We start from the raw sequence: 13463 nt of genomic DNA, 5'->3' as shown, positions 1-13463 counted from the left end.
GGGACCACCTACTACATATATTGTATAAATGAAGTTGCTTATTAAACTGGGCCTACAATAACGTGTAGGGCAGCCTAAAGCCTTTATACATACCTTTTTTTGCATTGAATACTAAGCTATTAAAATAATTACTGGCATGATTTTATGAATCATGTTTTAATGTTAAACATACATGTGGCACAGGGGATGTTTAGGATCTAAAGTATCTATATATATATATATATATATATATATATATATATATATATATATATATATATATATATATCATACCTGAAACGTAAATACAGTTGCTGAATTACATGCTAAATTATTTTTTTGTTTTGTTTAATTTAGTTTAGTTTATTAGTTTATTTGTCAGGGACCATGCACAGTTCAAGCCCTGTACCAGAGTTAGCTATACAGCTAATTTACATCTGTGGTCCCTGGGCAAGGGAGATAAAAGGACAATATGGACAATATAGACAATACAGACAATACTATCAAAACAGATCAAAACTTAACAACAACAACAACATATAACAAGCATTACATAACTTATAACCCAGTATACAAAATATACTTTCCATATTATGAAAAGATCAATGATCACATAGTTGATTTGCCTTCAGCCAAGTCTTTAAAGACATTTTAAAACTGCTGAGGCTTGCACAATCTCTAATGTGAAGTGGAATTAAGTTCCACTTTTCTACTGCTGTAAATGACAAAGCTGATTGACCAAATGTAATCTTCCTAAATTGAGTGTAACAGTCACCTCTTACAGAAGCCAGAGACAGAGAATACTGTCAAAGGTGACCTAACACGACACACACACACACACACACACACACACACACACACACAGAACGTCGAAGGTGTGTTGTTTTTGATTCTCATCATGTGGCTGTTTGCCAGAAGACACATTTAGTTTCTAAAGAAGCTGGAGGCAGCAAAAAAAACACCGCTGGCTAAACTATTTCAAAATGGCGGGTTTGTTCAGGACACCCCCGTTTGTCGCTAGCAGTGATGTTGCAGTTATTAGTGACGATACTCTCTGACCAATCAGTAGCCTGCACGTTTTCACGTCACCTTTTAGTATCACCTCAGTCGAGGTTCCAAGCGAGCTGAGGCGAGCCGAAAAGGTGACGTGAAAGCGACAGACGGGGGTGTCCTGATCAAACCCGCTATTTTGAAATAGTTTAGGCAGCGGTGGCCTCCAGCTTCATTTGAAACTAAATGTGTCTTCTGGCTGTGGCAACAACACACACCTTCCACGTTCTGTGTGTGTCACGTTAGGTCAGTAGTTTAGGTTAGTTTACTACGGCGCCGCTTGTTTTACAGTTCTGCGGAGGCTCCAGGCACAGCTTTCGCTGTAGCCTACGTACACACACACATGCTGGCTCGACGCACACACCAGCGCATAAGTATAAACATCAGGCTACTTACATAGGCTACTATAAAGCTCTGCGTGGAGCCTCCACAGAACTGTAAACAAGCTCAAGTGGCCTGATGTTTATACTTGTGCGCTGGTGTGTGCATATATAAGACGACCAGCCACGCTGAGGCGGTACTAAAATCTGCAATAGAAAACGGATGTACAGTGTGTCGAGTCGAGGCGAGTCGAGCAGGTACCATGTAATGGAAAAACACCATTATTCATGATGGAAAACCAAAAAAGGCGAGTAGAGTCTAGGCGAGTTGAGCAGCAACGGATTTTATAAAACTGAAACGTTTTAAACTTGCGCACCCTGTTGTGTGCTCAAGCGCTCTGTCTTTTTTACTGTAGTACCACTGGTTTACAGACACGTCTCTGCTCATTGGGTATCACCTGTTACACATCCACCGAACGAGAGACACACCCACCGAACGAGAGACGCATCCACCGAACGAGAGAAAACATAAAACCATTAAACCATGTCGTTCAACACAGAAACGGTGCACACCGTTTTGAGATTGAACCTGCCCCAGTTAAGCAATTAGTGTTCACACATGTAAGGAGTGGGTGTGCCCTGGTGAATAAGTGTAGCATTTTGGAAAAGCAAAAGCAAGTGACTTCCTGTTAGATGTCTGTGTCTTAGGTAGAGAATTATGTGTAGTGTTTAAAAAAAAGTGTTTTATGCAATTAAAAACTGAGTGAAAGGCTGAGAAATAGCTCATGGTTTTGTAGATTTGGTGTGTAGTTTAGCTCTTTGAGCGAGAGGTTTGAAATTGCGTGTGACATGTAAAGATGTTGTGTGTAAGCCGTTGTAAACAACTGTAATGAGAAAGAAGAAGAATAGAACATGCACCGTTTCTTAAACAGTTGACTCCTGTTGAGTTGAAGACTTTGATCAGCAGAGGGAGCCAGAGCTTCAGCAGAAAAGTCCTGCTGCAGGTTCCTCTCAGAACACACTACATTTAGGGGCACACACTGCATGTTAGGGTACAAACCATGAAACCTCCCCAGCTGATTGATAACATTAAAAAAAATAGTTTTCTGTCATTTTATGTTTAAATACACGTGTGAGGCATTATCTAATGCTAACTTTTGGTGAATTTAGAAGACATCTACAGACACAAACAAAGTGTAGTAAAATGAAAGCTAAATGTGGATTTGGGTTGTTTTCTTTCCATCAGTGTGAAAGATGTTTTTGCCTGTAGTGGCCTTAACCTCCAGACTGCAGTTTACCTGCTGACAGTTAAGATTTTAAACTCAGGTCATGCCAGTGGTTCTCATCGTATGTGCTTATAGTGAGTATATTTCCTTTTCTGCAACCAGGACTTACACTGTATGAAGTAAAGTGACAACAAGTTCCAGTTTATCAGATGTTTGATATGACTGAAAAACAAAGGAATGTAACATTAATTAAAGAGATGCTTTCATCTAAAAGTCTTCAGCCTCTCTATCTCAGCCTGCTTTTCCAGCTCATACCTCTCTCTTACACTGTGCTCTTTACATGTTCTCTTCTCTGTGTTAACATTTCACTACTGAAGCAGCCTTCTCTTCATTATGGTTGGTGATTTCTGTCTGTCTGCCTCTTTGCTCCACACTGAAATATTAAAAATTATGTTGGACCTCTCAGTAAATTAGCAAACAGTGGTGATAATGATATGGTGGCCAGAATATTAATTTAGCATTTCATTCAGCAACTGTATTTAAGTTTGAGGTACGTTAGTTGGTCTTTTGAAATGTTTTTTTTGTTTGTGTAATCAATTACAAAAGAATTTCCCTATGAGGGCAGTAACCAATCTGGTAGGTGTGGTGAAGATATAAAAGCCAGGCAGGTTGGGTTATCTTTGTACAGGTCTGCCCCGATCAGCTGTGATCAACGTGATAGAACATTATTTGTGGGACTGTCCTAACATCGGTTAGACGCAGAAGATGGACCTCAAGGTAAGATATGGAGCCTAACCGTACATCACACTACATTTTCAGGACTGGAGAGATGAAGAAGACTAAACACAGGGAAGCTGAAGAGCGTATAGAATAGACAGCAAACCTACACAATCTAAAAGTCAAGATTGTATATGTTTACCATCTTTTGTTGAATCTATTGTCAGTCTACATCAAAAGATGATGAGACGTCGGAGGCACAGACAATGAAGATGAGGAAGATTGCAGTATGAAAAAATGAAGAAAAACTAGTTCACTGATCACTCAGGAGTCTTTTTACTGGTAAACTTTTGGGTAAATAGACTATGTCCTAGTTTTTTTACCTGGTGCTAATTGATCCCATCAGTATGTTATTAACCCATTCCTTTGGAGCTTTGGGCTCATTGGGCCTCATGCGAGAACATTTTCCTATTCTCATTCTCTAGCTAGATCACAGCTACCCTCAGGAGAACTGGAGCTGGGTTTACTGGGACTCTTTTGGGTCATCATTGGACTGAGTTTATGTTCTATGTGTTCTGTCAGGTGTTTAATGATCCCATCCACGGGACGGTGGAGTTACACCCACTTCTCATCAAAATCATCGACACACCTCAGTTCCAGAGACTGAGAAACATCAAGCAGCTTGGAGGGGCCTACTTTGTTTACCCTGGAGCATCCCACAACCGCTTTGAACACTCCATTGGGTATGTTGGTATGGTATCAGATAAATAGTTTAAAGTCTTAAGGGAATCACAATCTAAATTAATTTAAGACTAGTTGGCAGTAAAGCACCAATAACATCAATAAAACCAAAGTTAACACATTGCATACGTCAGTACAGGTATAATACAAGTTCATATTTCCAGTTTTTCAGCAGAATACTTGTGTGGTAATTGTTTCATGAGTTTTTTATTGTTGTGTATTGTGTCTGGTGATGAAGGGTGGGGCACTTGGCAGGTCAACTTGTTGAAGCTCTGCGTACAAGGCAGCCGGAACTCGACATCAATGACAGAGACGTCCTTTGTGTGAAGATTGCTGGTCTCTGCCATGACCTGGGTGAGTGATACACACCTTTTCACTATAACATCATGTCATATGTTTTAAATGGTTATTACTGGGTCTGATTAAGAGTGGAAATGTTTAGTTTTCAGCATTTATCCTGTGTGCATTATACTATGTTTATGTTTACATTAGTTTTTATTTTTACTCTTGTTAACATTTTTTTAAGCCGGATACAACATAACTTCGTTCTGCTGTGCACTTGCCCTGTGAAATAGTATGAATGACAATAAAATTAATCTGTAACAAATATCTATATAAAATGAAAGTGAAGCTATGCACGAACAAACAGTGCTGATCTACAGTGATGGTAAGGGTTATGGCAGGCATTCAAGGTGCAGTAAGCAATGCTAATCCAATAACCTTTTTGTCAAATTTAGTTAATATCTTCTCACGGCCACCTAGCTCTCTATTTTCTGTGCGTGCTGAAGCCCAGCTAGTTTGTGTCACAATGAGATGACGTGTGAGTGTGAAGCTTCTTTGTGGCCATCTATGGTTGGATTAGATTTTCTGGAGACCAGCTGACTCGTTTACCTTCAACATTTCTAGAGAAAGTGCTCTGACTCTTATTCTACCTCTGATAGTAAATAATGACAAAAGAGACATCACAACCGTTAATTTGATTTATCAGCATTATTATCAGCATTTATTGAAGTCCAGACAAAATGCAGATGTGTGGGTAATTAAGAGATTCCAATTGGGCTGCATGTCTTTGAAAAGTGGGAGGAAACCGGAGCACCCGGGGAAAACCCAACATACACAGGGGGGGGGACTTCAATCTCCACACAGAGAGGGTGGATCTACAGGGGGGCAAGGGGGGGCAGCAAACCCCCCACTGTACCATTATCATTCTTTTCAGTGTTTCTCTTGATTCAGTGAAAAAGCTGACTAAATTGACCAAAATATTCTTCTTTAAAACCATTAATTTATTTTAAAGTTTACAATCAAGCCAGAAAAATACCTTAAAACATAATGACTTATTTTGAAAAAGTGTCCCCATATAAAAGAAATACAATGCTTTTGTACACTTGTTAAATTAGCTGATCATAATGTAAATTAGTGAGCCACTGGTAAAGCTCATCTGCTAACCCTGACAGCCACACACCTCCAAAAATATGGACTGAGCTCAACACACTTACCTGAGACTCTCCACCTGACTGTCCCTGGTCTCCCTGAGACTCTCCACCTGACTGTCCCTGGTCTCCCTGAGACTCTCCACCTGACTGTCCCTGGTCTACCTGAGACTCTACACCTGACTGTCCCTGGTCTCCCTGTTCCTCAGTTGTTTCTGTCTCCTTTGCCTGTGACATAGTGACGTTAGTATTTCCATAAGCACCCATTCTTATAAAGATGTTACCAAATTGTCTTGATATGAGGACTTATTGTACTTACTTGGCGTTTTGGTGTAAGCCTACTGAAAAAGGATCTTATGTCTGTTTTTCATTTCTCTGTCATTTTATCTGGGCAACAACCACACAAATCTTTAACGTCAGATGTCTAAATATGAGTTAGTTTCATAGGTTCACCACGCGGTCATATTAGAATTATAAATGATCTTGCGTCCTCCACATAAATATTAGGTTTTGTCTGGGACAGAGGATATATTTTAACTGATCTGCCACTTAACTTCATATTGAGCAAAACACAACTATAGATCTTCACACACATAACGTAACGTTAGTTGTGCATGCATTTCTATCCAACAAGCTATTAAACAAGCTAGGTAATGTTACATTATATTACACTAACATAGCAAACTTTTTACTGACTAATTTAATAATTACTCAGCATCATTTCTATTACAGAAAAGAACAATTTCATCCGATGTTAAAGTGAATAGCCTTGAACAGTAGCAAATCTACTACTACCAGCAGCCTATGTTCTCTCATTCTCTCCTGTGCGCAGGACTTGTGTGGGTAAAGCAGGCAGTGGACCAAACCACTGTGAGGCAAGGGAGGGGGGACTAAAAATGTGGCTGAACTTAAAAAGCATTTTTGGGGTTTGTATTGTTTTACTACTTACACAGACCATGCTGTGTATTGTAAATAATTTGATGTATACATCATTATGTTATTTACAATACACAGCATGGTCTTTAATGATATTTCTAGGGGGGGGACAATCTTTAGATGGGACCTCCCTGGGATTTATGCCTATGATTGTAGATGTAATCTTAGCCCCCTGTCCCTCAACTACTTAGCTACGTCCCACGTCTGGCTCGCACACAGCGAGTCTGCTGCGGGCGGTGGCACTACGTCCCGGCAAAGACTGGAGCGACTGAGCTGCCCCCCCCCCCCCCCACCCCCCCCCGAGCCTCTACAGGTGAAGTCCTTTTCACCAGGTGAAGTTTAAACACACGTTTCATTTAAAGTTACATTTGTAATAAATGTAATGCATGCTAAAGGCGAGTCAGCATCAACAACAGCGCGTCTATTACGTTAGCCAAAAGTAAGAGCATTCTGCTTTAATCAATAATCTGATTAATCGTTGACATGTAGCAGCACATAACTCAGACCTTGTGAGAGACTGATTAAGTCAAATATACTGTACTTCATCTCAGTAACATAATGCAGACTTTTGATTTCCATAGTGAATCAAGTAGTTAAATTAAGGTTTTGGCATTATTATTATTATTATTATTATTATTATTATTATTATTATTATATATATATATATATATATATATATATATATATATATATAAATAAATATATAAAGGGTAATTTATTTTTTTATTTTTTAACCTTTTTTATTTCACCATGCATTTGTTTCTAATACACTGATGTGAACAAAAATCTTTGAAATTGGTCAAAGTGAGAACACAGTTGAGTGAGAACACAGTGACCAGCCGTCACAAATGGGGCTGCAATTTAATCCTACAGGGCATTTGTTGACACTGACAGGGTCAGATTGATATTAAAAGTGTCTGACAACATTATCGATCTCACGAGGTGAATTCTTGTCCGAAGACAGCGGTGTGAAGTGTGGAACATGAGTCGGGTGAAAGGCGTTCTGTGAAAGAGATTACGCAGCATTTTGCCTCATCTCTGTGTTCTGACAATGTTACTGATCTACATCAGCCTGTATTCGAAATCACTGAAATTTCTGACTATGAAGTAACAAAATTCATTACTGGTATGAAAAATTCAAAAGCCCTTGACGCATTTGGCCTTAATACACATTTTTTGAAAGAGTACAAGGACCCTCTTGTACGTCCAATTACCCATCTTCTTAATATGTCCTTTAACCATTCTATAGTCCCTGCAGATTGGAAAGTGGCTGCAGTGACACCAATATTTAAATCAGGTGCTATAACTGAAATGTCCAATTATAGACCTATCAGCATACTTCCCGTTATATCAAAAATAGCGGAGAAGTGGGTAGTCAAACTGTTGACGGCCCATCTGGAAAATGTTCAACCTTCATTACATCCATTACAATTTGGTTTTCGGATCCATCACTCCACTGATAGTGCCCTGTGTGTGTTAACAGAAAACATAAAAGGTTTGCTTGACAAGAGTCCTTGTGTCGGGGCTGTCTTCTTAGATTTGAAGAAAGCCTTTGACTCTGTAAACCATCAGATTTTAATATCCAGGTTGACTCTGATCAAGCACTTGTATGGTTTAAATCCTATCTGTCCCACAGGAAACAGTACATGGTAGTAGATGGTGTCAAATCTCCCTGTTTAGATTCTGGAGTTGGTGTCCCGCAGGGATCTATCCTTGGGCCAATTCTGTTCTCACTTTTTATCAATAACCTACCAAATTCATGTCTAAATGTCTTCTCGCAGATGTATGCGGATGACGCAGTGATTTACACTCAAGCAAAAACCGTCCAACAAGCAGCTGCTGATCTCACAGATGCCCTATTCTATGTGCAGGACTGGCTCAAGGATTCATGCCTCATGTTGAACACCAGAAAAACTGTGTGCATGTACTTCTGAAAACGCCAGGTCGAAGTAACCAGATCCAATGTCTTTATGAATGGAACTTGACGTGGTCTCAGAATTCAAATACCTTGGGGTAGTCCTTGATCCAACACTTTGTTTCAAAAGTCATGTAAAAAAAGTAGCACAGGTAGTCAAATTTAATCTTCAAAATTTCCGACATATTCGAAATAATTTAAGCATGGATGTTGCTAAAACATATTTTTATTCAATGATTATTTCTCATTTTGACTATTGTTTGACTACCTGGTCTCTTGCTTGTCCCACATCACTTGCAACAATGGAAAGTCTCTATAAAAAAGCATTAAAAACACTTGATAAAAAAACGCTATCCCATCACTATTGTCATGTTATAAAAAAACATAGACTATTGGATTGTCGAAACATGATCAATTTGAAAATGGCCTGTTTGATATCCAAGGTTCTACATTCCCTCGCTCCTCCACCATTGAAGGACTTTATCAAATCTAAAGAAAATTTGCAGAGGACCACTCGAGTCTCTACTAGAGGAGACCTGATAATACCCCACAGGCGTACCACCTTCGGTCAGACGGTTCTGTCTGTCCGAGGTGGGAACCTGTGGAATAATCTCCCTCTAACATTGAGAGAATGCCCTACATATAGCTCGTTTAAAGTTCAGTTGAAAAAATGGCTATGGGCAAACCAAAGTTGCACACATTAGTGGGTATGTTGTATCTTTTTCTGAATTTCCTTATTTTGTAATGTGTATATGGATTTTTGAAGTTAAATGAATTTTTAAGTCATATGTGGATATTGTATATAGGGCTTTTGTTAATTTATTGATAAACGATGTACTTACTGTAGATGTAAATTTTATTATGCAATGTTTTGTGACCTGTGTGATCTTAGCCCGTGGGACTACGGATGGAAATTAGCCCTTGGCTACAATCCGGCATGTTTACACGCATGTATTCCATGTTTGTTCATTAACATGTACTGTCCCAATCAAATAAATTAAAAAAAAAAAAAAAAAAAGTCTACGTCGACCGACCTGTAGCTGCTCAGAGTCTTCATCGACCGACCTCCCAGAGTCTACGTTGACCGACCTCCCAGAGTCTACGTCGACTGACCTCCCAGAGTCTACATCGACCGCTCTCCCAGAGTCTACGTCGACCGCTCTCACAGAGTCTTTGCCGGTCTCCGGTGCCCCAGAGACTGTGCCGTACCCCGGTGCCCCAGAGACTGTGCCGTTCCCCGGTGCCCCAGAGACTTTGCCGGTGCCCAGCTTCCCAGAGGCTTTGCCGGCAGTCTAGCCGACTCCTGCTCCCCTTGTCCTGTCGGCGGCCCAGTCGACTTCTGGTTCTGTTGCCTTGTTGGCGGGCTCCTGTACAGCCGACCCTTGACCTGGCTCCAGCCCAGTTAACCCGTCGCCTGGCTCCAGCCCAGTTGACCCATCACCTGCCCGGCCCTCAGAGGGGATTTGCCTTCGCCGCCGGCCTTCAGAGGTGCTCCGCCTTTGCCGACCTCCTCGGCCTCCAGAGGGGCTCCGCCTTCGCCGTCCTGCTCGGCCTCCAGACGGTGTGTTCCCTCGCCATCCTGTTCGGCTTCCAGAGGGGTTTCGCTTTTGCCACCGTTCTCCTGTGAGACTTCATCATCCTCTTTGGCCGCCGTAGGGGTTTCACCTTCGCCGTCAGCCTCCTGAGGGTCTTCGCCGTGCTACTCGGCCTCCAGAGGGGCTTCGCTGTCGCTGTCCTGCTCGGCCTCCGGAGGAATTCCGCCTTCGCTGCTGTCCGCAGCCCTGGACCCCGTGCCTAGCTGGCCGTGGCACCTCTGTCCCCAGTTCCCAAATTCCCACTGTCCTCAGTTCCCTAGCCCCGTTGACTCTTTTTCCTCCCTTAGCCCTCCGGGGTTGCTTTTTTTGTTTATCCCTCCTCTGGACCCACTCCGCCCTCCCTGGGTTGACTTTTTGTTGTCCCTCCTCTGGTCCCCCTCCGCCCTCCCTGGATTGACTTTTGCTCTATGTTTTTTTTTTTACATCTCGGATCTGTCCCTGCTGGGGGGGTATTACTGTTATGGTTGTATATGTAATCTTTTTCCTACTCTGCCTTTGGTCTCTGCTTTTGGGTCCGCCCATCTCCAAACACGCAACAATTATAATTTGATAGCTGCCTGTATTCATTTGAGCCTATGGCAGCCTGGGATGAAGGATGGTGGCAAGATCACTGCGTGGTTGTAGGCGGTCTCCCGAAACTCAGGCAAGGCTACATCATGCAGGTCAACTGGCAGCATAAAGCTTGGCTGTCCATCTGAGAGCTCATATTTCCTGGAGGCTGTGAACAGCAGAATGTTCAGTGTTTAGGCAGAAGTTGGACTCACACAGGAGAGAAGAGAGAGATTCTGGGTCTCTGCTGGTTCAGTGTCAGACGGTCTGGTTCTTTCAGCCAGAAGAACCTTGGGCCAACACGGCACAGGCTTGAGAAGATCATGAGAAGTCTTTTCTGTTTCACTACTCCATCTCCAGTTCAGTTGAGGAGAAAAGGCTATACAGGCTGACGTGGAGAAAAGGGCAAAACAGGCAGAATAGCAGAGGATCATAAGAGCGTGGACAAATGATGTCCAAACCAGATGCAATGCTTTTGAAGCCAAACTCTTAATGGAAAAGGGTTTATCAGAGAAGAGGTTTTTGTGTGGTATCAGATGTTGTCGCCCTCTTTCACACAAACCAACATCCTGTGAGTCACTCTCAGTGGATGTGGAGAGTGGGAGAGGTGAAGAGGTTAGAGATATGGTGTCATCTGGCCAACATGACAGATAAGACAAGACCTCACAGTGTGTGTATCCTGTAAAACTCTTTTTACTTCTTTATTTACTTCTTTATGTCTTTCTCTTTAAAGTCTCATGATAATGTTTATTATTAATAATGTGTATCTTGTAGCATGAAGAAGCCTCTGTAGAGATGTTTGACCATCTGGTGAAATCTAATAATCTGGAGCTGGAGGCCTATGGTCTGATTCTGCCCGAGGACATGGATTTCATCAAACAGATGATTGAAGGACTGAAGGATCCTAAAGCAGTCCAGGTCAGTCCTGCCTGTGTGAATTGAGTGAAAACAGTCAGTATCATCATCATCATTGATTATAATGCCATTAATATGCTGTCATCTCCACAGTGGCCATATTGTGGTCGGCCAAAGGAAAAATCCTTCCTCTTTGAAATTGTGGCCAACAAAACCAACGGCATTGATGTGGACAAGTTTGACTACTTTGCCAGGTGAGGCTTGTTGAACAGCTACTGTAGAGCAATTCATTGTTTGATGCAGAGTGATAAACTACTATGTATTATTTTCTCCTGGACATTTATAATAATCTCTTGATTATTTTAACAATATGCAGCTTCCTCCAGGTAGCTTTGATTAGTTTAAAGTAAGAAGTCCATTACACATGTCTTCACTCTGTCTCTTCTCAGGGACTGCTACCACCTGGGCATGCAGAACAACTTTGACCATCTCCGCTTCATACAGTTTGCCAGAGTGATTAAAGTGAAAAAAGACGGGCTGAATCACATCTGCTGTAGAGACAAGGTGCTGACATCGTTACTCCTGCTTTTGTTAAATCCAATTTTAAAACAGCATCTATTTATCTTATCTTCATGCTTTTATTCTATACCTGTCTTATTCTATTACATTTTATATTCTCTTTAATAAAGGTTTTTAATTGTTTTAACTGCTCATTAATGTTTACGGTGGCCGACAGGTGCAAACACACTGCAACTTAATGAAACACAAATAGCAAAAAACACAAGCAAATTAAGAAAACATCTTCATTAATTTGACAACACATGCGCAGCATTTAGCAAACGCGCTGCAAATACACACAACACAACCAAATACATAAACACGCTGCAAATACACAACACAACCAAATACACAAACACGCTGCAAATACACACAACACAACCAAATACACAAACACGCTGCAAATACAGAAACAATGAAAAAAGAAAAGCACACAAATCCAAACAACATTTTTATTATCATATTACGAGTTTACAGACACGTCTCTGCTGATTAGGTATCACCTGTGACCTTAGCCAATAAAATAGTTCTGTTTTTTGGGTTTGTGTGCTTTTCTTTTTGCATCGTTTCTGTATTTCCAGCATGTGTATTTGCAATGCGTTTGCTAAATGCTGCGCATGTGTTGTCAAATTAATGAAGATGTTTTCTTAATTTGCTTGTATTTCATTAAGTTGCAGTGTGTTTGCTCTCTGTCAGCCACTGTAAATGTTTTATGTAAAGCATTTTGAATTGTGTTGTTGAAATGTGCTGAATAAATAAAGCTGCCTTGCCTTATTAGTTGTGACTAAACTATAGACAATCCTCTAAACAGGAGGTGGGCAATCTGTATGACATGTTCTACACCAGGAACTGTCTCCACAGAAGAGCCTACCAGCACAAAGTGAACAAGATCATAGAGCATATGTGAGTAGCTAACCTTCCCAAGTTGGGCCTCTAACAACAATTAGCTTCTTCTGATGCAGCTCATTTCATTTGCTTCATAATTCACTCTATTGTGTGGTATGCATAAAAGTGATAATATTTTGGGTATGGTCATCCAGGATCGCAGAGGCCTTTTTAAAAGCAGACAAGCATATCAAGATTGAAGGCTCACAAAGGCAGATGTTCACTCTCTCTACAGCCATAGGTGACATGGAGGCCTACACCAAGCTGACAGGTCTGTAGATACCACTGTGTGCTGTGAGCTTGTGTTTTAACATTAAAAACAACTGACAATTTTCTGAATTATTCTAAGGATTTTGATTGCTTACCTACACACAAGGAGATCAACTATGGAGGCCACAGTTGTACTACTTCGGCAGAAAGCGCACTAGTTTTGGTGATGCTAGCATACAAATGGGTTAGCAAGAAGCAAGTTTTCCAAGTTTTAAAGTTTTAATCATCTTATCAACATGGTAGCGGACAAATATGCTTGCTTTATGTAAATGTTTATTCTTATTGCATTTAAAGGAGGAGGGTTCTCAGCATCAGCCGTATGCTTGGCCAGCATGTGGTGTTTGAGACTAGACGTACTCCGTTGGTAACTCAGTTCACATCCACAGTACATGCAAATAACTTTAGTCTTGTAGAAAGAACCATGTGTTTACTTTCTG

At 41.0% G+C, this 13463-nt stretch overlaps 1 protein-coding gene across 4 annotated transcripts in view; it reads left to right on the top strand.

Moving 5' to 3' along the window:
* Positions 1–13463, top strand: part of LOC116042058 (deoxynucleoside triphosphate triphosphohydrolase SAMHD1-like) — a 120607-nt gene that overhangs the window by 45590 nt on the left and 61554 nt on the right. For all 4 annotated transcript variants that reach the window (XR_004896022.1, XM_031288184.2, XM_035995971.1 and 1 more), the window contains exons 5-9: positions 11233–11376; positions 11467–11567; positions 11763–11877; positions 12683–12774; positions 12912–13027. Coding sequence is in view for 3 of the 4 variants with exons in the window: in XM_031288184.2 (XP_031144044.2) it covers positions 11233–11376; positions 11467–11567; positions 11763–11877; positions 12683–12774; positions 12912–13027 (568 nt within the window). In the remaining variant the exon portion in view is untranslated. The remainder of the gene's footprint in view (positions 1–11232; positions 11377–11466; positions 11568–11762; positions 11878–12682; positions 12775–12911; positions 13028–13463) is intronic.

This window comes from Sander lucioperca, chromosome 20 (genome assembly GCF_008315115.2).
Source record: "Sander lucioperca isolate FBNREF2018 chromosome 20, SLUC_FBN_1.2, whole genome shotgun sequence".
NCBI classification, from domain to species: domain Eukaryota; kingdom Metazoa; phylum Chordata; class Actinopteri; order Perciformes; family Percidae; genus Sander; species Sander lucioperca.
Note: the sequence above shows the minus strand (reverse complement) of the source record. Positions and strands in the feature narration are given on the sequence as shown.